The following is a 23,147-nucleotide window of genomic DNA, read 5'->3' on the forward strand; positions in this document are numbered from 1 at the left end:
GTGGAGCAAAGTCCAGAGCTAGATTTTGTACACAGCAATTGGATGGAAAACCTGTCTGGTGTCAGCTGAAATAGGAACTGTGCTCGCCAGGGCTACTGCTCAGGATGAGACCCCAAGAAACGTGATCCAGACTATTCGCCCAGGGGCCAGCACAGCATATTCGTAAGCTGCATCATCACTCATGCTCAGTACAACAAGGGATTTGTTTAAAGGCACCAGGACAGGGAGTCCTACGGTGCTGCAGAAAAACGTGTTACAGAGGATTGTGGTCAGGTCACTGCCCCGTGCACACGTCTTCCCGGCTCTGCCGCATGTTTCCCAGCCATGGTTCCAGCCCAGGCTGGTGGCTCTGCTCTCCAGCCAGGCCACTCGAAGAGTTCAGTCCCCTCCCAGCGCAGTAGAGACCAAGGTCACAGTCCAAATAAAGGAGTCTTTGCACCTTCAGGGCTTCACTCTCAACCCTTCTGGCCTCAGTTCACCCGCCACGGCAGAGAACCCTCTGCTGCATCGAGGATAAGGCCCAGCGACGTCCAAATGGGCCCCTGTGAGGGCCTATCTTGAGGGCCTGCTCAACTGTAGCCACCCATCCAGCCTCCCTGCAACTGCTACTCTGCAGTGCTTCCAGCCAGGCCCCTGCTGAGCTGGGGTTCCCCATTAGCCCCTCCCTTCCAGCCCAGCACCCACTGCAGGCACCACGGGTGGAGCTGACTGGGCTCCTGGCAGGACCCATGGCCGGGTAGGGTTTGAAAACCTTCCCAAAGGTCCATGAAGGTTATTCAGGGATTGACAAATAGAAGAGACGTTTTCCACTGGCCTCCCCTGAACAGCAATATCGATGGGGGAGTTAAAGTTTGCTGCATATGCCAGAAACAGAGACCAGTCAAGTGCAAGAGCCCAGGTGGGGAGCCCAGGAAAAATGGCCCCCTTGGAACAATGTGGACATGGAGTTGTTCATTCTAGACTGTCGGTCTCGCTTCCCTGAGCTAGCCTGGCTAGGAGATACTACAGCTAACCAGGTAATTGTGCATTCACCAGCTATGTTTGCTAGACATGGCATCCCTGCTACCCTGATGTTGGACAAAGGGCCAGAGATTAGTGGCCAGGAGTCTGCAGTGACATCTGGGTTCAGACGTGTAACCGCTAGACCCCGTTAGCCTCAATCCAATAGGTTGATGGAAAATGCCAAGTGGGACATAGGGACCTAAATGCCTTTGAGGCTCTGTGCCTTTAAGGATTGAGCTTCCCAGAGAGAGTCTGGGCAGGGGTCTGTGGAGCTCTGCCCAGCCAGCTGGACTCAGACACAGAATAAAGAGACCATTTGCAAGTTCCTTAAGCAGGACCTGCGAACACCACAAAGGAAGTGAATAAGATCAGAGGCTGAATCCTGGGCTGGTCACCTCACAGAAACGCTGTTGTCATGAGAACTGGAGTTCCCAGAACAAAATACTTCCCCCCAAGCGCCCCTCCTTGTTCTGGGGCCAGAAGACCCAGTGATGAGTCTTCCTTTGCAGGGTGGATCAAGGCTGCAGGAAAGTTCGCCCGTTTGGGGCAGAGGGAAGCAGCAACTCTTCACTGGCTGGGTTTGAGCTTCTCCCAATAACTCCTCACTCCTCTCTTCCTCGTATGCATGTCATCTAGGACCTGTGGTCCGATCAGCTGCTCAGTGTTTCCCCACCTGACTTCATGCCCCCTGCAGCCCCAACAGTGATCATGGCTCTTTGCACTGTGTGTTTGTACAGCCCCTAGCACAATGGGGACCAACGGGATCAAGGCCTTTAGGCACTACTGCAATATAGATGTTAAAGAAGAAGAGAACCTGCCACTGCTGGAGTGTGGCTCATGCAGTTACTTCTCGAGGGCCAGGAGTATAGGTCTTTGCTTTGGTGGTGAAGGTCTCAGATTTAAACCATGTGGATGAATCAGGCAGTCATGGTAATCACAGCTTAGGTGTTTTAATGTTTCCAGAAGGCTGTGTACATTTCTCCCAGCTGAGAGTCAGAGGCCCTGAGAGCCCAGATGTGACACCTTGTTATTTCTAATTTCCATTATTTGTGAAACCCCCCTAGCAGCTGCAAAATTGTACTGGACCGTTAACGAGTCTCTCTGTTCTTGCGTCATCACCAACTGTTTCTTCATCTTTCCCGGGTTCTTAGCCAAGCTAAAACACAGCTGTGTCATTCATCTCCTTGCTTGGGCCTCCCCGAGCCTGATCACGGAGCGCTGGCTGCAGAGTGGGAGATGCTTTCCAGTGACACCTTACTCATATGGCCAGGCAGATCCATCCTTGTGTGGAGCGAGACCCAGCTTCTTAGGGAACTCATTCCCTAGCTCAGCTTAGTCTGCAGTTACCAGCCCTCCACCACTCGAGGCCACTGCAGGGCTAGAGAACAGGGATCTTGTTATTGGTGGAGAAATTTGAAGGTCAGAACAGTCTGAGAGTGTCCATCAAACTGTACATGCACAGACTCGCTTGTATGCAGCTACCTGGGGGTGGAGGGAGCATGCAGGTAGGTAGTGCAGTGCATGGGGGAGATATTGTGGTCTCGATCCCAGGGTAAACTCTGGCTTTTGCAGAAATGCACCAAAGCAACATTCATGTCTGAGCAGAGCAGACATGGAGGATCAGCACACAGAACCTTGGATGGACAAAGGGTCGAGTTGCTCCCGATGTGAGATTTAAACCTGTGCACCTAGTATTTTTAGGTAAGCCTGGCCTGATGCTTTAACAGGGAGGCGCAATATCCCAGCTGGAGCCTGAAAGCTGCCCTTTGCAACCACCCTCATTTTTAAGGGCAGCCCAGCGAGTGCCAGTCCATCGTAGGAGCAGCCTGTCAGTGAGGGCAGCACACCTCCTTGTGTCCAGCACTCTCAGGCCACATGTTAAATAGCAAACAGCGTGAACAGGCCTTCCTGCCACAGATGCTCTGGGCTGCCCCATGCTGCCATCTCCTCCTAGCACAGTGCTCACTCCTCCTCTCTGAGAAAAGGGCGCCTTGGGACACCCATGCTCCGCGGGATGTAGCTATCTGGCTGAAAGTCACCTTGTTTTTATGGTTGCTCAGAGCCTCAAATAGCTTGTGGCAGGGGAGCTCTGTAACTGGGCAAATATCAATTACGGCCAATGATCAGGACCTATTATTTATTAGAGCTCTTCAAGTTGGAGAATGAGTCTGAAAACAGCAAGATGAAATCCAATCAACTCGCGAGCGAAGGACTGCACTTAGGAAGGAAAAATCAAAGGCACAACTACCGAATGGGGACTAGCTGCAGAAAAGGATCTGGGGGTTTTAGTAGATCCCAAATTGAACCTGAGTCAGCAATGTGATGCCGTTACAAAAAAGTCTAATACCATCGTGGGGTGTTTTACCAGGGGTGTCGTATTTAAGAGACAAGAGGTCATGGTGTCACTTTGCTTGGCACTGGGGAGGCCTCAGCTGGAGCACTGCATCCAGTTCTGGGCACACACTTTCGGAAAGTTGTGGACAAGTGGGAGAGAAGGACAGAACAAGTCATGCTGGTGGGGGAGTGGCACAATATGTGAACGAAAGCGTAGAGTCAAATGAAGTAAAAATCTTAAATGAACCAAACTGTCCCACAGAAACTCTATGGATAGTAACTCCATGCTTGAATAATAAGCCTATAGCAGTAGGGATACACTATCGACCAGCTGACCAGGATGGTGCTAGTGACTATGAAATGCTCAGGGAGATTGGAGAGGCTATAAAAATCAAAAACTCCATAATAATAATGGGGGGTTTCAACTATCCCCATATTGACTGGATACATGTCACCTCAGGACGGGATGCAGAGATCAAGTTTCTTGACACCTTAAATGACTGCTTCTTGGAGCAGCTAGTCCTGGAACCCACAAGAGGAAAGGCAATTCTTGATTTAGTCCTAAGTGGAACACAGGATCAGGTCCAAGCAGGAGCGGCTCCAGGCACCAGCACACCAAGTGCGTGCCTGGGGCGGCAAGCTGCCGGGGGCAGCCTGCCAGTCGCTGTTAGGGCAGCAGCCAGGCTGCCTTCGATGGCCTGCCTGCGGGAGGTCCGCTGGTCCCGCGGGTACGCTGAAGGCGCAGGACCGGCAGACCTCCCACAAGCATGTCACCGAATCCGCGTTACCAGCAGACCTCCCACAGGCATGGCGCCGAATCCGCGTTACCAGCGGACCTCCCGCAGGCATGGCGCCGAATCCGCGTTACCAGCGGACCTCCCGCAGGCATGGCGCCGAATCCGCGTTACCAGCGGACCTCCCGCAGGCATGGCGCCGAATCCGCGTTACCAGCGGACCTCCCGCAGGCATGTCGCCGAATCCGCGTTACCAGCGGACCTCCCGCAGGCATGTCGCCGAATCCGCGTTACCAGCGGACCTCCCGCAGGCATGGCGCCGAATCCGCGTTACCAGCGGACCTCCCGCAGGCATGGCGCCGAATCCGCGTTACCAGCGGACCTCCCGCAGGCATGGCGCCGAATCCGCGTTACCAGAGGACCTCCCGCAGGCATGGCGCCGAATCCGCGTTACCAGAGGACCTCCTGCAGGCATGCCGCCGAATCCGCGTTACCAGCGGACCTCCCGCAGGCATGCCGCCGAATCCGCGTTACCAGCGGACCTCCCGCAGGTGTGTCCCAAATCTGCATTACCAGCAGACCTCCCGCAGGCTTGTCCCGAATCCGCGTTACCAGCGGACCTCCCGCAGTCATGTCGCCGAATCTGCGTTACCAGCGGACCTCCCGCAGGCATGGCGCCGAATCTGCGTTACCAGCGGACCTCCCGCAGGCATGGCGCCGAATCCGCGTTACCAGCGGACCTCCCGCAGGCATGGCACCGAATCCGCGTTACCAGAGGACCTCCTGCAGGCATGCCGCCGAATCCGCGTTACCAGCGGACCTCCCGCAGGTGTGTCCCGAATCCGCATTACCAGCAGACCTCCCGCAGGCATGTCCCGAATCCGCGTTACCAGCAGACCTCCCGCAGGCATGCCGCCGAATCCGCGTTACCAGCAGACCTCCCACAGGCATGGCGCCGAATCCGCGTTACCAGCAGACCTCCCACAGGCGTGTCCCAAATCCGCGTTACCAGCAGACCTCCCGCAGGCATGGCGCCGAATCCGCGTTACCAGCGGACCTCCCGCAGGCATGGCGCCGAATCCGCGTTACCAGCGGACCTCCCGCAGGCATGGCGCCGAATCCGCGTTACCAGCGGACCTCCCGCAGGCATGCCGCCGAATCCGCGTTACCAGCGGACCTCCCGCAGGCGTGTCCCGAATCCGCATTACCAGCAGACCTCCCACAGGCGCGCTGCTGAAAGCCGCCTGACTGCCGTGCTTGAGGCAGCAAAACACATAGAGCCCCCCCGGCTAAAAGAGGTGAATATAGCTGCACCACTTGGTAATAGTGACCACAATATAATTACATTTAACATCCCTGTGGCGGGGAAAACACCACAACAGCCCAACACTGTAGCATTTAATTTCAGAAAGGGGAACTACACAAAAATGAGGAGATTAATTAAACAGAAATTAAAAGTGCCAAAAGTGAAATTCCTGCAAGCTGCATGGAAACTTTTTTAACACACTATAATAGAGAGTCAAATTAAATGTATACCCCAAATTAAAAAAAACATAGTAAGAGAATCAAAAAAGCACCACTGTGGCTAAACAACAAAGTAAGAGAAGTAGTGAGAGGAAAAAAGGCATCCTTTAAAAAGTGGAAGTTAATTCCTAGTGAGGAAAATAGAAAGGAGCATAAACTCCGGCAACTGAAGTGTCAAAATACAATTAGAAAGGCCAAAAAAAGAATTTGAAGAACAGTTAGCCAAAGACTCAAAAAGTAACAGCAAATTTTTTTCTAACTACATCAGAAGCAGGAAGCCTGCTAACAACCAGTGGGGCCACTGGATGATCGAGATGCTAAAGGAGCACTCAAGGGGGATAAGGCCATTGCGGAGAAACTAAATGAATTCTTTGCATTCGTCTTCATGGTGGAGGATGCGAGGGAGATTCCCAAACCTGAGCTGTTCTTTTTAGGTGACAGATCTGAGGAGCTGTCACAAATTGTGGTGTCATTAGAGGAGGTTTTGGAACAAATTGATAAACTAAACAGTAATAAAACACCAGGACCAGATTTTATCACCCAAGAGTTCTGAAGTTCAATTTCAAATGTAAAATTGCAAAACTATTGACAGTGGAATGCAACCTATCATTTAAATCTGCTTCTGTACCAAATGACTGGAGGGTAGCTAATGTGATGCCAATTTTTTAAAAAGGCTCCAGAGGTGATCCTGGCAATTACAGGGTGGTAAGCCTGACTTCAGTACCAGGCAAACTGGTTGAAACTACAGTCAAGAATAGCATTATCAGACACATAGATAAACATGATTTGTTGGAGAAGAGTCAACATGGTTTTTGTAAAGGGAAATCATGCCTCACCAATCTACTAGAATTTTTTGATGGGGTTGACAAGTATGTCAGCAAGGGTGATCCAGTGGATACAGTGTATTTGGACTTTCAGAAAGCCTTTGACAAGGTCCCTCACAAAATACTCTTAAGCAAAGTAAGTTGCCATGGGATAAGAGGGAAGGTCCTCTAATTTTCACCAGGGGTTTGGGGCCCCTTGGGGGGTGGGAGTGAGCAGGTTTCAGGGCCTCCGCCAAGCAGGACCAGCGTTAGACTTGCTGTAGCCCAGGGCAGAAAGCTGAAATCCCAATGCATGGGGCTGAAGTCTGGGGCCCTGAGCCCTGCCAGCTGGGGCTGAAGCAGAAGCCTGAGCAACTTAGCTTTGCGGTGTTCTATGTGACGTGGGGCCCTGGGCAATGTCCCTGTTTGCTACCCCCTGATGCCGGTCTGGCTTTTATATGCAGAAAACCAGTTGTTGTGGCACAAGTGGGCTGTGGCGTTTTTATAGCATGTTGGGGGCAGGTGGGGGGGGAGGTTTATCAGAAAGAAAAAGGTTGAGAATCCCTGGTCTAACGGACGAGTTAAAAGACAGAAACAAAGAGTAAGAATAAACGGTCAGTTTTCAGAATGGAGAGAGGTCAATAGTGGTGTCCCCAGGGGGCTGTACTGGGCCAGTCCTATTCAACGTATTCCTAAATGATCTGGAAAAAGGGACAGGGGTAAACAGTGAGGTGGCAAAATTTGCAGATGATACAAAATTTCTCAAGGTAGTTAAGTCCCAGGCAGACTGTGACGAGCTACAGAAGGATCTCACAAAACTGGGTGACTGGGCAATAAAATGGCAGATGAAATTCAATGTTGATAAATGCAAAGTGATGCACATTGGAAAACATAATCTCAACTATACATATAAAATGATGGGGTCTAAATCAGCTGTTACCACTCAGGAAAGATCTTGGAGTCACTGTGGAAAGTTCTCTGAAAACATCCACTCAATGTGCAGCGGCAGTCAAAAACCGAACAGAATATTGGTAACTGTTAGGAAATAGATAAGGGATAGATAAGGAGACAGAAAATATCTTATTGCTTCTGTATAAATCCATGGTACGCCCACAGCTTGAATACTGTGTGCAGTTGTGGTCGCCCCATCTCAAAAAAGATATATTGGACTTGGAAAAGTTTCAGAAAAGGGCAACAAAAATTATTAGGGGTATGGAATAGCTTCTATAAGAGGAAAGATTAATAGGACTAGGACTGTTTAGCTTGGAAAAGAGACGGCTAAGGGGGGATATGATAGAGGTCTATAAAATCATGACTAGTTTTGAGAAGGTATATAAGGAAGTGTTGTTTACTACTTCTCATAACACAAGAACTAGGAGCCACCAAATGAAATGGATAGGAGGCAGGTTTAAAACAAATAAAAGGCAGTATTTCTTCACACAATGCACAGTCAACCTGTGGAACTCCTTGCCAGAGGATGTTGTGAAGGCCAAGACTATAACAGGGTTCATAAAAGAACTAAATAAGTCCATGGAGGATAGGTCCATCAATGGCTATTGGCCAGGATGGTCAAGGATGCAATCCCACGCTCTGGGTGTCTCTAAATATTTGACTGTCAGAAGCTGGGACTTGATGACAGGGGGATGGATCACTTGATACATTGTCCTGTTCTCTTCACTCCCCCAGAGGCATCTGGCACTGGCCACTGTCAGAAGACAGAATACCAGGCGAGGTGGACAATTGGTCTGACCCAGTACGGCTGTTCTGATGTTCTTAATTTTTAGTTCCGTGATCAGTTCATCCTTATCTGTTAGTACAAGCTCTAATGTAGAATTCCCCCGTGTTGGTTGCAACACTTTTTAAGTTAGAAAGTTATCACCTGTAATACTTAGAAATTCCAAGGGTGTTTTAGTACTGGCAGCATGCGACCTCCAGCATATGTCACTCACATTGAAGTCCCCCAGGAGCACACAGATCAACTGGTAAGGAAGTGGTCATCCTGCTCCCTAATGTGATTCAGTGGCCTGTAGGAGACACCAATTAGTACCCTATCTTGTGCTTTATCTGTTAGGGCATTGATCTATACGCATTCAAGATCATTTTCTTTCAAGTTATCAGTGACTCAGAAACAGGTCATGCTATTTTTAAAACAGAGTGCCACTCCCCCTCCTCGTTTGCCCACTCAGTCCTTCCTAAATAGGTTATTACCATCGACTTTAACATTCTGGTCATGGGAATCAGCCCAGCAGGTTTCAGGAATACCGACTCGAGCACATTTATACTCATCAAGGAGCAATTCCAGATCCTCTTCTCTGTTGCCCATTGGTGTAGAGGCAATTCAAGAATTTCTTCTCTCTGTGTCCTTTGGCTCCTTGCCTCATTCTATTCTCAACATCGCGATTTTGTGCTGAGCGCTCCAAGCTGCCCTATTTTTACCCGCCCCTTTGCTATTAGTTTAACCCCTTCCTGACCATTCCAGCCAGCCTGTCCCCGAAGAGATTGGTCCCCATTCGACTATCCAACTTATCCAGCCCCCTCTCCCTACAAAAGTTGGACCAATGCGCCACAAAACCAAAGCCCTCCACCCTACACCACTTACCTAGCCAGTGATTCACAGCCAGAATCTTCTGCCTTCAGTCTTCCTTTGCTCAGGAGACAGGAAGGGTCTCAGAGAACATGGCTTGGACATTCTTCTTCTCCTGCATGTCTCTGAGTGTCCTGAGGTCATCTACTCTCTGCGAGATATCCTGTGATGCAGTGTCCTTTGTGCTGATATGAACGACCACCCATGGAACCTTGCCTGTCAACTTCAGAAGCTTATCTAATCTTAGAGTGACATCTTGTATCATGGCTCCAGGAAGGCAGCACACCATCCTATTGTCCACCTATCCCTTGCAGAATGTTCTTTTGATTTTTCTGAGCATTGAATTTCCAACAAGGATCATCTGCCTTCCTCGGATGGTTGGAGAACTCTTTGTGGATAAGCTCTATTCTCTTATAGGTTGGGACGAGCTGCCATCTGCACTTGTCCCATACACCTCTGCATTTCCTTGGACCTGCTGGATTCTGAGAAGTATCTCCCATAGTGTCCACACTGAGGACCTGGTATTGACTGGAAAGTCTAGTTGTGTGAAATTCCTCATGCTTCTCTTCTCTCTGGGGGCCACAGTCTATCTAGCCTCGTCTGTCTCCACCTATGTTGAATGCTGCTGTGACTTTCTGTCTCTGGTGGTTACGAACTGCCAGGCCTCCTCTCTGATTCTCTCTCTCATCAATTTCTTTGTAGCCAGCTCCATTCTTCCTCGTACCTGGGGTACTGGTGTTTCCCAAACCTGGGGTCTAGGAACTCTTCCATTTCTCTGGTTCTTAGTGTCAACTTACCTCTTCAATCCAAGAATCTTTTCCTCCAGCACAGCCACCAACATGCACTTCATGCGCAGAAAATCCCTTCAGGTTTGAGGTAGGAAAGAGAACATGGCACATGCGTTGCAGGTTGCCACCACTGTTCCATTGCTGGCCATCTTGATATCACAGATAGTACTGAGCCTCTCACACTTTCTGTGACACTCCCCTGTTTGCAGCTCTCAAGTTAACCTAGCAAGTACTCGATCTATACCAACTCTTCCTTGCTTAGTTCAGCTCAGCTCCACCCCTCACCACCATGAAGTGATTCACTCTGTCAAGGTTCCTTCGCCACTCTGAACTTTAGGGTACAAATGTGGGGACCTGCATGGACACTTCTAAGCTTAATTACTAGCTTAGATCTGCTACACTGCCACCATCCAGAATTTCAGTGTCTGGAGCCCTTTCTGTCCCCCCAAAACTTTCCGCTCCCTGGGTTGCCTTGAGGGATTTCACCAATTCCCTAGTGAACACAGATCCAAACCCCTTGGATCTTAAAACAAGAAGAAATTAACCATCCCCCCTCCTTTCCCCGCACCAATCCCTGGTGAGTCCAGATCCAATCCCCTTGGATCTTAAAACAAGTAAAAATCAATCAGGTTCTTAAAAAGAAAGCTTTTAATTAAAGAAAGAAAGGTAAAAATCATGTCTGTAAAATCAGGATGGAAAATACTTTACAGGGTAATCAGATTCATATAGCCCAGAGGAACCCCCTCTAACCTTAGGTTCAAAGTTACAGCAAACAAAGGTAAAATCCTCTCAGCAAAAAAGGAACATTTACAAGCTGAGAAAACAAAAATAAGACTAACATGCCTTGCCTGGCTATTACTTACAATTTTGAAACATGAGAGACTGATTCAGAAAGATTTGGAGAGCCTGGATTGACGTCTGGTCCCTCTTAGTCCCAAGAGTGAACAACCCCCAAAAACAAAGAGCACAAACAAAAGACTTCCCTTCACCAAGATTTGAAAGTATCTTGTCCCCTTATTGGTCCTCTGGTCAGGTGTCAGCCAGGTTCACTGAGCTTCTTAACCCTTTACAGGTAAAAGAGGCATTAACCCTTAACTATCTGTTTATGACACACTCAGGCTGATCAGCGCTCCCAGGCTCACTCAGGGGCCTACGGCCCAGTCACACAGAGAACAACAAACAAACAGTCAGAGACACAACCCACAGACTTGCACCAGCCCATGAAATCCGCTACCTCTAAGCACAGAGGCTGGAGCTGTTCCCTCCAAAACTCTCCTGTGAGATTTAGAAAACCTGACCTGCGAGGAAAGGTTAAAAACCTGGGCCTGTTTAGTTTTGAAAAAAGGGAGGCTGAGGGGGACCTGAAAATAGTCTTCAAATCTGTTAAGGGCTGGGGGCTGGGATCAGCTGTTCTCCGGGGCTGCTGAGGGTAGGACAGGAAGTAACGGGCTGAACCTGCAGCAGGAGAGGTTTAGGTTAGAGATTAGGAACAGGCTGGGAGCTAAGCTCTGGAACAGGCGGCCCGGGGGGGGCTGTGGGGTCCCCGTCACTGGCTGGACAAACCCCTGCCAGGGCTGGTCTAGGGTTCCTCGGCCCTGCCCCACCACAGGAAGGATGAAGTCCGTGGCCTCTCCAGGCCCCTCCAGCCCCATGTTTCTGTCACTGTGGGCTGTGGCCATAGGTTATCTGCTCTTTCTCTCCCTGCCCCTTTGCAGCAGAGCTGCCCAGCTATCCAGGGACTGCCCGGTGACCCACCACCATGACCCCTTGGTAGGGTGACCAGGTGTCTGGTTTTGGACTGGAACACCTGGTCCAAAAGGGATCCTGGTGGTTCGAGCCATTGAATGTCCGGTTTGCGCAGTGTTGCAGCGGGGCTGGCAGGTTCCCTGTGGACTGCGCGGCTCCCAGGTCAGGAAGCAGCCGGCACGTCCTGCTCCTAGTCTTAGGGACTGCCGGGGGGGTCCACACACTGCCCTGTCCCCCACCCTTAGGCGCAGCTACCATTGGCTGGGGCAGGGCAGGGGAGGGACAAGCACCACTTGAGTGCTCCGCAGGTGGCTGTTGAGGGTCATGTGGAGCATCTCTCCTGCTGCTGCCCGGCCTCGTCTCCTCACACTCCTGGTGTGGCTGGGCTCGAGCTGCACCCCCACCCCCTCACTGCACCCTTCCCCATCCCAACCCCCCGCACCCTCACCCCTTCACTGCATTCCACCCCCCGCATCCCCACCCCCTCACTGCATCCCTTCCCGTCCCAACCCCCTGCACCCTCACCCCTTCACTGCATTCCACCCCCTGCATCCCCACCCCTCACTGCATCCCTCCTCGTCCCAACCCCCTGCACCCCCACGCCTTCACTGCATCCCTCCCTGTCCCAACTCCCTGCACCACACCCCCTCACTGCATCCTTCCCCATACCAACCCCCCACACCCTCACCCCTTCACTGCATTCCACCACCCGCATCCCCACCCTCTCACTGCATCCCTCCCCATCCCAACCCCCTGAACCCCCACCCTTTCACTGCATCCCTCTCTGTCCCAACCCCCTGCACCCCCACCCCCTCACTGCATCCCTCCCCGTCCCAACCCCCCGCACCCTCACCCCTTTACTGTATCCCTCCCCATCCCAACCCCCTGAACCTCCACCCTTTCACTGCATTCCACCGCCCGCATCCCCACCCCCTCACTACATCCCTTCCCATTCCAACCCCCTGAACCCCCACCCCTTCACTGCATCCCTTCCCATTCCAACCCCCTGCACCCCCACCCTTTCACTGCATCCTTCCCTGTCCCAACCCCCCGCACCCTCACCCCTTCACTGCATTCCACCCCCCGCATCCCCACCCCCTCACTGCATCCCTTCCCGTCCCAACCCCCTGCACCCTCACCCCTTCACTGCATTCCACCCCCTGCATCCCCACCCCTCACTGCATCCCTCCTCGTCCCGACCCCCTGCACCCCCACGCCTTCACTGCATCCCTCCCTGTCCCAACTCCCTGCACCACACCCCCTCACTGCATCCTTCCCCATACCAACCCCCCGCACCCTCACCCCTTCACTGCATTCCACCACCCGCATCCCCACCCTCTCACTGCATCCCTCCCCATCCCAACCCCCTGAACCCCCACCCTTTCACTGCATCCCTCTCTGTCCCAACCCCCTGCACCCCCACCCCCTCACTGCATCCCTCCTCGTCCCAACCCCCCGCACCCTCACCCCTTTACTGCATCCCTCCCCATCCCAATCCCCTGAACCCCCACCCTTTCACTGCATCCCTCTGTCCCAACCCCCTGCACCCCCACCCCCTCACTGCATCCCTCCCCGTCCCAACCCCCCGCACCCTCACCCCTTTACTGCATCCCTCCCCATCCCAACCCCCTGAACCCCCACCCTTTCACTGCATTCCACCGCCCGCATCCCCACCCCCTCACTACATCCCTTCCCATTCCAAACCTCCTTGTCCCAACCCCCTGCACCTCCACACTCTCACTGCATCCATCCCCGTGCCAACCCTCTGCACCCCCATCCCTCACTGCATCCCCATTCAATGCACCCCCACCCACATGGCGAGATGGGATGAGGGAGGGATGCAGAGACGGAGGTGCAGGGGGTGGGATGCAATGGGGGATGCGGGGGCAGGGAACGCAGTAAGGCGGATGGGACTACATCTCCCAGCATGCTTCGCCCGCGGAGCCTGCTGGGACTACATATCCCGTGGTGCCGCGGGGCGGGAACGGGAGCCGGGAGGCGGAGCCGGGCGTGGTGCGGCGCCTGGAGGGGCGTGGCCGGGACTACATATCCCGTGGCGCCGCGGGGCGGGTACGGTGGCCGGGAGGCGGAGCCGGGCGGGGCACGCTGGAGGGGCGCGGCGAGCAGTTCACGCAGCCCGGTGGGGGCTCGGCAGAGCCAGGCATGGGGGAGCGCGGCGCGGGCGGCTCCCGCCGCAGGAGGTCCGGGGCCCGGCGGCCCAGCGCGGGCAGCCCGGCCGAGGGGGAGCCCGAGCGGGAGGCGGAGCTGCCCCGGGGGGGCCCGGAGCCGGCAGCGGAGCCCCCCGCCGAGAGCGACCCCGACAACTGCGGGGACTTCAGGTAAGGGGGGGCAGAGCCCGTCCCCGCCCCTCCCCCCGCGGGGCCCCGAGAGCCTGTCCCCCGGGGTGCAGTGCACCGGGGGGGGGCTAGGGCCACGGAGAGCCTGTCTCTCCCCTTCCCCCTATGGGGACCCTGGGAGCCCCCACTCCCCTGGGGCTCCTGTAGCTCGGGTCCCACGGGGGTGCAGTGCACCGGGGGGCTAGGGGCCCCGGAGAGCCCCTCTCCCCCCTCCCCCTATGGGGAGCCTGGGAGCCCCCACTCCCCTGGGGCTCCTGTAGCTCAGGTCCCACGGGGGTGCTGTGCACTGGGGGGCTAGGGGCCCCGGAGAGCCCCTCTCCCCCCTCCCCCTATGGGGAGCCTGGGAGCCCCCACTCCCCTGGGGCTCCTGTAGCTCGGGTCCCATGGGGGTGCTGTGCACTGGGGGGCTAGGGGCCCCGGAGAGCCCCTCTCCCCCCTCCCCCTATGGGGAGCCTGGGAGCCCCCACTCCCCTGGGGCTCCTGTAGCTCGGGTCCCACGGGGGTGCAGTGCACCGGGGGGCTAGGGGCCCCGGAGAGCCCCTCTCCCCCCTCCCCCTATGGGGAGCCTGGGAGCCCCCACTCCCCTGGGGCTCCTGTAGCTCGGGTCCCATGGGGGTGCTGTGCACTGGGGGGCTAGGGGCCCCGGAGAGCCCCTCTCCCCCCTCCCCCTATGGGGAGCCTGGGAGCCCCCACTCCCCTGGGGCTCCTGTAGCTCGGGTCCCACGGGGGTGCAGTGCACCGGGGGGCTAGGGGCCCCGGAGAGCCCCTCTCCCCCCTCCCCCTATGGGGAGCCTGGGAGCCCCCACTCCCCTGGGGCTCCTGTAGCTCGGGTCCCATGGGGGTGCTGTGCACTGGGGGGCTAGGGGCCCCGGAGAGCCCCTCTCCCCCCTCCCCCTATGGGGAGCCTGGGAGCCCCCACTCCCCTGGGGCTCCTGTAGCTCAGGTCCCACGGGGGTGCTGTGCACTGGGGGGCTAGGGGCCCCGGAGAGCCCCTCTCCCCCCTCCCCCTATGGGGAGCCTGGGAGCCCCCACTCCCCTGGGGCTCCTGTAGCTCGGGTCCCACGGGGGTGCAGTGCACCGGGGGGCTAGGGGCCCCGGAGAGCCCCTCTCCCCCCTCCCCCTATGGGGAGCCTGGGAGCCCCCACTCCCCTGGGGCTCCTGTAGCTCAGGTCCCACGGGGGTGCTGTGCACTGGGGGGCTAGGGGCCCCGGAGAGCCCCTCTCCCCCCTCCCCCTATGGGGAGCCTGGGAGCCCCCACTCCCCTGGGGCTCCTGTAGCTCGGGTCCCATGGGGGTGCTGTGCACTGGGGGGCTAGGGGCCCCGGAGAGCCCCTCTCCCCCCTCCCCCTATGGGGAGCCTGGGAGCCCCCACTCCCCTGGGGCTCCTGTAGCTCAGGTCCCACGGGGGTGCTGTGCACTGGGGGGCTAGGGGCCCCGGAGAGCCCCTCTCCCCCCTCCCCCTATGGGGAGCCTGGGAGCCCCCACTCCCCTGGGGCTCCTGTAGCTCGGGTCCCACGGGGGTGCAGTGCACTGGGGGGGCTAGGGCCTCCTATAGTCTGGTCCTGGGCCCACCCTAGCCCCAGGACCTCCCCTTTGCCTGGGTCCATGACCCCCTGCCCAGTGTAGCTTTGGGCCCAGGGGGTTCCCCCTTGTGGCCCCTTCTAGCTGGGGTGATCTGTCCTCTCTCCCAGCAACAGGACAAACTTCAGAGCCCACACCTAGTGCTGCCCCCACATAACTGTTCCTGGGAGCTGTGCGGGAGATGTTTGTGAGCCCTTGTACCCCATAGTCTGGATCCCACCTAGCTGGAGTGGTGTGACCGTGTTAACTCTTGACCCTAATAATGTCCAAGGCTGTCTGTGCAGCGTCGCTGCAGTTATGTCTGCCTCACGCAGTTGTGCTGCCGGCGCAGAGAGCTGTGCGTGCAGATACGCCCCAGAGTATGGTTCAAGGAAAAATTCCCTCTGCACAGACCAGGTCTGTCCCCATGTTCTGACTTGATTGCACCAGTGGTGCACGAATGTGTAGTGAGTGTCTCACCCACTTGACTTCTGCTTGTTTTGTGCCCATATTTCTAATCTGGCTCTTGCACAGGGCGCTACGTTAAGAGGAGTGGCCAATGCATGTCCCCTGCCCTCTGCTCCAAGGGGAGAGCGCTGCGGCTGTGTGGGGTGGGGAGAGGCGGGGAAGGGGGTCGGCCCTATAAATGGGGAAGGATTAGCACTGTAAAGGAGGCAGGCCCTGACAGATCAGCTCTTCTGAGGCCTCCCCCAACTTGCCCTGTTGCCATTCATCATCCCTTTGTTTACCTTCTTCTGCCAGTCCCAGGCCACATGGCAACACTTGTATCCAGGCCAGCCTGAGTGAACTTCCCTGGCAGGGATCTTGTGACATCGTATCAAACGCTGCCCTGGAACAGGGTTCCTGCCTTGCTCCTGCTGGTGGCTGGTTTATCGCCTGGGGGAGGTAATCCTTGCCCTCAGGCAGGAGGGATTTGCTATAATGGGCTCCCCACTTTAGAGCCTGGGAACCCATCTTAATATGGGGCTGGTCTCTTGGGACCACACCCGGGGAGCTACAATCCCATAATGTGGTGGTGGCGTTTTGAGTATCTCGTTGTATTTATAACATCCCCTCATGCAAATCAGCACTTCTAACCAGGGAAGAGAAATCCACATTGACTGGTCAGCTTTCCACAGCTATCTGAGAGCCTCTCAGGGGCTGCACTAGCTGAGAGCAATTGTGTGCCAGGGTTGCTTGTGATGGTGGGGGACAGGGCTCTGTAACCCTGGGGCTCTCTTCCAGTGTATGTCTTGTGTTCCTAAAGCTCATGCTTCAGGGTTTCAGCCAGCCATCAGCAGGGGTCAGGAAGGGATTCCCCTCCTCCTCCAGTGTATTCTGAGAGTTTCTGCTTTCTCTGAAACATCAGAGATGGCCATGGCAGGAGGTGGGACGTTGGGCAGGGTGAGTCAGGGTTCTGAGCTGGCAGCAAGCCTCCTCTTGCTGGTTCTGGCTCACATGCCAGGGTCTCCCTGATCTATATGTGGGCAGGGGTGTGTCATTATCTTGTGTCACCCCCCCCCCCACCCTGGTCAGACTGATAGGGACCTTGGGAGGTGGTTGCTTTCCCCTGCAGCGTCTGGGTCACTTGCCAGGATTAGCTGGGTGCAGCTCACTGAATCAATTCCCTGCCATTGCAGCGCCTTGGGCACCAGTGCCCCGTGGTCCCTGCTGTTCTCTGCCTGTGGCACACACCAGTCCAGTCTGACATGGGTCTCCTCTCCACAGCTGGGTTTAGTGTGTGGGTGCTGGGTGGTGCTGGTGGCTTGTGGTGTGCAGGTCAGACTAGGGGATCTGGTGGTCCTGTCAGGCCTGAGCCTCTGCCTCTAAACCCCCTGATAGTGAGACCAGCACCATGAGCACCCCACACTAAGTGACTTTGTTCCTTCTTTTGCTGGTTGCGAAGTTCGACTCTCTAGAGCAGGGGTCAGCAACCTTTCAGCAGTGCTGTGCCGAGTCTTCATTTATTCACTCTGATTTAAGGTTCGCGTGCCCGTCATACATTTTAACGTTTTTAGAAGGTCTCTTTCTATGTCTATAATATATAACTAAACAATTGTATGTAAAGTAAATACGGATTTTAAAATGGTTTAAGAAGCTTCATTTAAAATTAAATTAAAATGCAGAGGCCCCCGGACCGGTGGCCAGGACCCAGGCAGTGGGAGTGCCACTGAAAATTAGCTCATGTGCTGCCTTTGGCACCCATGCCATAGGTTATCTAGCCCTGCTCTAGAGTATGCTGTGAATTCACTAGTTGGGGGGGCAGGGTGCGAGGGGTTCCCAAACTGTTTGCTGGCATAACCTCATTTAAATGAACAGTTTCCTTCCAGGACCCCAGACAGCATGGATGATGCCAGTTTTTGCTCTACAAAATGGCATCCTCCACTCAGTGTGATCTTGTACGTTTAGTGCACGAGAGGTTGCACTGTGTGGAGAATGCTCTACAAAACGACATCCTCTGTGCATTGAGGCCTCGCATGTGCCACACATGAGGTCACACTGTGCTTCACAAACTGGTGTCCTCTGCCCATGAGATTGCTGTGACTCCTCCCTCCCCCCCGCTGATGGCAGCCCCTGTTTGGGCTCCTGTCCCACAGCTTGGTAAATGTTGTAGAGACTCCAGAGTGCTGGGCGCTGTAGATATGCCTGACATTACATGACAGTAACAGCAAGGCTCCTGGCACAGTCTTGACTCTGCCGACTGGCGTGCCTGCCCTCTCCTCTCTGCCTCACAGAGCATTCAGCAAAGCCAGGAATGAGCAGCAGTGTCCTGGGACGTGTCAGCAAGGCTGGATTAGTATCTTGAATGTCTCCAGTATTCCCTGAGCTGTTCTGTCAACAGCGATTTCAAAAGTTCTTTCCTCGCTGTACAAATCCAGTCTGCTGGCAGCTCAGGCATCTCTTCTCCCCCTTGTGGCCTGGGACAGTAGTGCCAGCTGTGGCCTTCCTGCGGTGGGGCCCCAGCGTGTCAGCTACTGTACACGTACCCTCCACACTGGTCTCATAATCCTGTCTCCCACCTCGCACGGGACTAATTCCTCTACTCCCACTCCCTTTCTGGGAGAAGGGAGTTGATTGGCTCGTCCACCTGCCTCAGCCCGCAGAGTGGCAGGGGGAGTGAATCTTGCCCTGAAGCAGAAATACCAGCAGTGATTAAGGCCCTGTCTCTTCAGTTAGTGCCAGGGAGGGAGCCTGGGGTGGTGCAGTCTCAGACCCCACAGGAGCTAGAGATTTTGCAGAGGGAGCATGAGCCAGGAGAGTTGCTCAGCTGACGTAGGTGTTGCCTGCTGGAGGCTGATAATAGAACCCAGCGTGTGAGACTTGCTGCCAGATCTGGAGCGCAGAGAACAAAAGCACATGATGGCGTCTGCTGCTTCATCTTGGTCCCAAGCAAACTGACTTATGTGTGAGCCGAGCTGAAGGTCTGGGATCCATGCCACCTGCAGACGGCCATTGCATTGCTGGAGCTAACTGCTGAGAGTATTGCTGAGAGGCTGCAGCCCAGATCAGGGCCCCACTGTCTCAGCATCAGCCAGCCTCTGCTCTGAGCTCAGGCTCCTCTTAAGACTGGAGAAAACAAGTGAGTCCCTCCTGGAGGGAGGACAAGTGGCCAACGTAGTTACTAGCCATGTGTACAGCTTGTCGCTGGCCTTCTGGAGGATTCCAAAACCTGTCTCCCTGACCCCTATCACTGCAGTGTCTGAACCTCACAACCTTTCCTGGCTTTCTTCCCCCACGTATGGCAGGGCAGGGCGGTTACCCCAGTGTGCTGATGGGGAGCTGAGACTTGCCAAAGGTCACCCACTGCCTGTGGTAGGGAGGAGAATTGAACCCCTGGTCCTAGTGCTTGCACCCTGGGTCATCCCTTGCCTCCCACTTTAATGGCTGGAAGCCCGTGTGGTTGTGGTGTTGTGGAATGAACAAGTTAGACACCTGCCAGGGATGGTCTGGTTATTACTTAGTCCTACCGTGATTTCCGGGAACTGGACCAGCTGACCTCTCGAGGGAACTACCAGTCCTATGCTTCTGAGAGTCTACGTGGCTCTCCATCTGCCACTGACATGCAGCCTCCTCAGGGGTGCTGCACAACGGTGTTAAACAGCACAGTGGAACACACAGTAAAGAATCCTGCATCCAAATGAGACTGAGGGGGCGGGGGGTGTCATGGAGTGGGGGAAGTATCAGGGTTGATGTTTCCCTGGGAATTCAAGGAGAGACCCTTCCCTTTATGGATTGCCATGGGATCTCTCAACACTGGTCAGAACTGTTCTTTCCTCATCTGAAAGATGGCAGCACTAGCAGTGCAGTGCAAAGAACACATGCTGTGATGCTGGTTTGAAGTCGCCCACCTCCACCTCTGTGGCTCTCAAGGGTCAGTCCTGCCCTGATGCAGCAGGTTGCTGCTTTGCACAGGCACTGATGGAATCACAGTGCAAGGTGGGACATAGCGTGTACATGACCCACAGCCTGTGAAGGTCTCGTAGTGCTCGTGGCACTGTGAGGGTTCGTTTTTGTAAGCTGCAGGCTTGGCTGGCTCCTGCTCTGCAGACACATGGCCTGTAACCTGTTCTCTCCTCATGGCTGGCCAGCCACTTCCTGCTGTGATCAGGTTTGGAGAGCAGCCCCCTTTTCGGGAAGACTTGGGTGCAGCACCTGGGGGCAAGATTGAGCAGAATCAACCTCCCTTGCCCAAGGTGCTGCTTCTGCTCTGGGGATGGAGGAAATGACCATTCGGTGTCCCCTGGCTTTGCTAGGGAGGAACAGGGGCCAGGACTCTGCCCTTACCCCTGTGCTGTGTGGAGGAGAAGGAGGACCCCAGAGGGGTGGGAAGCAGCCAAGACTCCAGGTGTCAGTCTGGCACTCAGTGGTGCTGAGGTTAGCGGTAGAAGGGGAGCGAAGTGTCTCACCAAAGCCCAAGTGATGGAAATATACCGTGCTGGGGTCTTGTCAGCTGGCAAAGCACAGCACCGTGTGCAGCGTGCCTGGCTAGAGAGGCAGCTGAACTGCTAGCGAGAAGAGCGCTGGGGGATAAGGCCATTTCTTCAGTGTGTCACTTTCTCTGCCTGTCTGGGGCTAGAAATACTGGGGTGGGGCAGGAAGGTGTGTGGGGAGGGGGAGGCAGGACCTCTGACTGGCCACTGGAGAAGTGGCCCTAGGCAAGAACTGAGCGAAACGTTTGTGGGCTGGCTAGAGCTGGGCTCGGAAAGGCACTGGGATGCTGTCTGACCCCAGTCAAAGTGCAGGCTGGCAGAGCTAAGCAGGGTGGATTGATTTAAATCCTGATTTTTAAATCACTAGTCAGGAGCAGGACTTTGGAGCTGGGCTCCAGCTCAAGGCAAAAACCTGCAGCTCCGCTGCTCTGGAGCTGCTCCACGCTCCAGCTCTGGGCTTTGCTCCAAAGCCCTGGTCAGGAAGACTTGATTTAATCATGGATTTCTATAAAAGTGCACTCTTGTTGGTTGGTATAACTGTAATGCATTCTTCACAACTCAGATGTAGGGTTCATTTTTAGAAGGTACACACTATATATCTTTAAAGTGATTTACTTGGAAAGCTTTTCAGACTAGTTTTACAGCTATTTCAGAAAATGAATGATTATTTCATTTACCAAAGGTAATTGAAGCAGATATTTATGAAGTCGTTGGGAGGGGAACTATCTCCAGTTCAACAGGTTAATCATTAATATTTAGAGGATTTCCTTGCCATCCTGTTAGGAGGAGAACATCAGACATTTAAATTGTTTTATTTTTCTAAAACATTATGTATTCTGGATTTTTTCTTCAACAGCAAACATAACATATTTTAACAAAACAAGCATATGAATTTTTGAATTTAGCTAAACGTTCAAGTTTTTAAATAGGTTTGTTAAATAGGTTTGTTAAAGGATTTTAACAAATAGTTAAATGAAATATTTAAATTTTTTAATTGACTGTCAACCAAGAAACTTAACATATTGGTTTCTGCAGCTAACTCAGTCGTCTTCACCTTCATTTTCCTGTTTGTTCATAATCTGGAAAAGAAAAACAAGCTTTCCTGCTTTTTCAGGTCCCAAACAATTTCTCAGTTTGGAATGAATTAGTGCAAAGAAAGGAAAATATTCTTTCTACACTGGCAGAAGAAGCTACTGCTGTTAAGTGAGATCATCACTTCAACAGTCTCTGAATCCACGTACTGAAGTGACTTCCACCAGTTCACTGCTGTGACTTTCTTTAAAACATCAGCAAACACATTTCTTGGTTCTTATTCCCAAACTGGGTCTCTGTTACAGCCTGCTGCCTTTATAGGTTTCCCTTCTAGTGAGAGGATGGTACGGTAGATCTCAAATCAGTGAAGGCTACACTCAGACCTCAAGACTTCTGGAATATGCTGCTCAGACAGTTTCACTTTTGTTTCTACTGCCCGTCCCTCCCTTCTCACATTTATCCCCAGACTTCTCCTCCTTGTCCAGATCTATTCCACTCCCAACAATCTTCTAGTCCAGTGGTCCCCAAGCTCTTCCATGGGGCGGCTGCCAGATGACTAGCAGCCAAGGACCGTGGCCGCCGGTCAAGCAGCTGCTGAAATGCCACCATGAAGCAACAATGTCAAGAGGTGTCGCTGCCAAAATGCTGCTGAAATTCAGCAGGATTTTGGTGGTGGCACTTCTTGGCATTGCCACGTTTCGGTGGCTGCTTGTCCAGCGGCCAGTAGGCAGGCACACATGGATGACCCAGCAGGTGCCATGGTGCCTGTGGGCACTGCGCTGAGGACCCCTGTTCTGGTCATTGAAATCTTTGAAACTTTGCACTTTTAGAGAGGTGGGGGTTTGACTCTGTACACAAATTTGCAGAGGGACCATAGGGTTGAGGTCTATTATTTCTCACCTCTGTATTTATTTAAAAACCCTTTTGCTGTTAACAAGCATGTTTTATCTGGAGATGCAAATTCAGTTTGAGAACTGCAAAATTAAACCTCTCTGATGGTGTCTTCTAGACTGAGCACTGAGTCCCATTGGGGAGATAGATTAACCTAAATCTTTCTATCCAGAAGCCTGTGGAACCCCATAAGACTGGGTCCCTAATCCATGAACTATTGGAACTTGTTTACAAAACTTTCCTTAAACATTACCTGGTTATTCGTCTCTACTGTAGAATTAGAATTGAAACACCTATTCCATGGTGATACCTTTGAGCTCTAATGTACGTTAATTAAAACATCTTTAGATAAGTGTTTCCTCAAATCTGATTTTAAAAAATCCAATTTTATTAGTTTTGTTTTTCAGAAATGTGATTTGTATCCCCCTGGTACTAAGTGAGCTCCAGTCCCTCTGCCTTGGGCACAGCTGCGATGGGCACAGTGCACAAGGCTAACAAGAATCTTGTGCTCTCCATGAGTTATGGACGGATAAGGGGTGGTCAGAGTTCACCTCTCTTGGCAGGGCAGGCGCTGCCTTGGGGGAATGGGTGAAGGGTAAGAAGGGAGCCATTCCTGCAGAGCTGCCTTCAGAGGCATCCTGTGGCTTCCCCCTCTCCCCCCAACAGCAGGAGCCCCCACTGTTAAACGCTAAGGCGCAGACAGCTGTAATCTAGCCAGGAGAGAGACTTCTGCTGTGTTATGATCAAAAGAACATCACTTGGTTTGATCAGCAGGTACAGAGGCTGCTCTTTCTCTGAGGATTACAGGGAAGCCTCCACCATGGAGAGCAAGTCCCAGCCAGGAAGGATGTAGTAGGAGAGG

The 23,147-nt window shown here is 53.8% G+C and overlaps 1 protein-coding gene and 1 long non-coding RNA gene across 2 annotated transcripts in view; one reads left to right on the plus strand and one right to left on the minus strand.

The window, feature by feature from the left end:
* The window catches only part of LOC127044510 (uncharacterized), a 158,414-nt gene that overhangs the window by 55,876 nt on the left and 79,391 nt on the right, over positions 1-23,147 (minus strand). The gene's annotated exons all lie outside the window — the stretch shown is intronic.
* Positions 13,664-23,147, plus strand: part of DGAT1 (diacylglycerol O-acyltransferase 1) — a 28,018-nt gene continuing 18,534 nt past the window's right edge. The window contains exon 1 of the mRNA XM_050939406.1: positions 13,664-13,854. Within this exon, the coding sequence (XP_050795363.1) occupies positions 13,679-13,854 (176 nt within the window). The 5' untranslated portion in view covers positions 13,664-13,678. The remainder of the gene's footprint in view (positions 13,855-23,147) is intronic.

The sequence above is a fragment of the Gopherus flavomarginatus genome, chromosome 2 (genome assembly GCF_025201925.1).
Source record: "Gopherus flavomarginatus isolate rGopFla2 chromosome 2, rGopFla2.mat.asm, whole genome shotgun sequence".
In the NCBI taxonomy this organism is placed as follows: domain Eukaryota; kingdom Metazoa; phylum Chordata; order Testudines; family Testudinidae; genus Gopherus; species Gopherus flavomarginatus.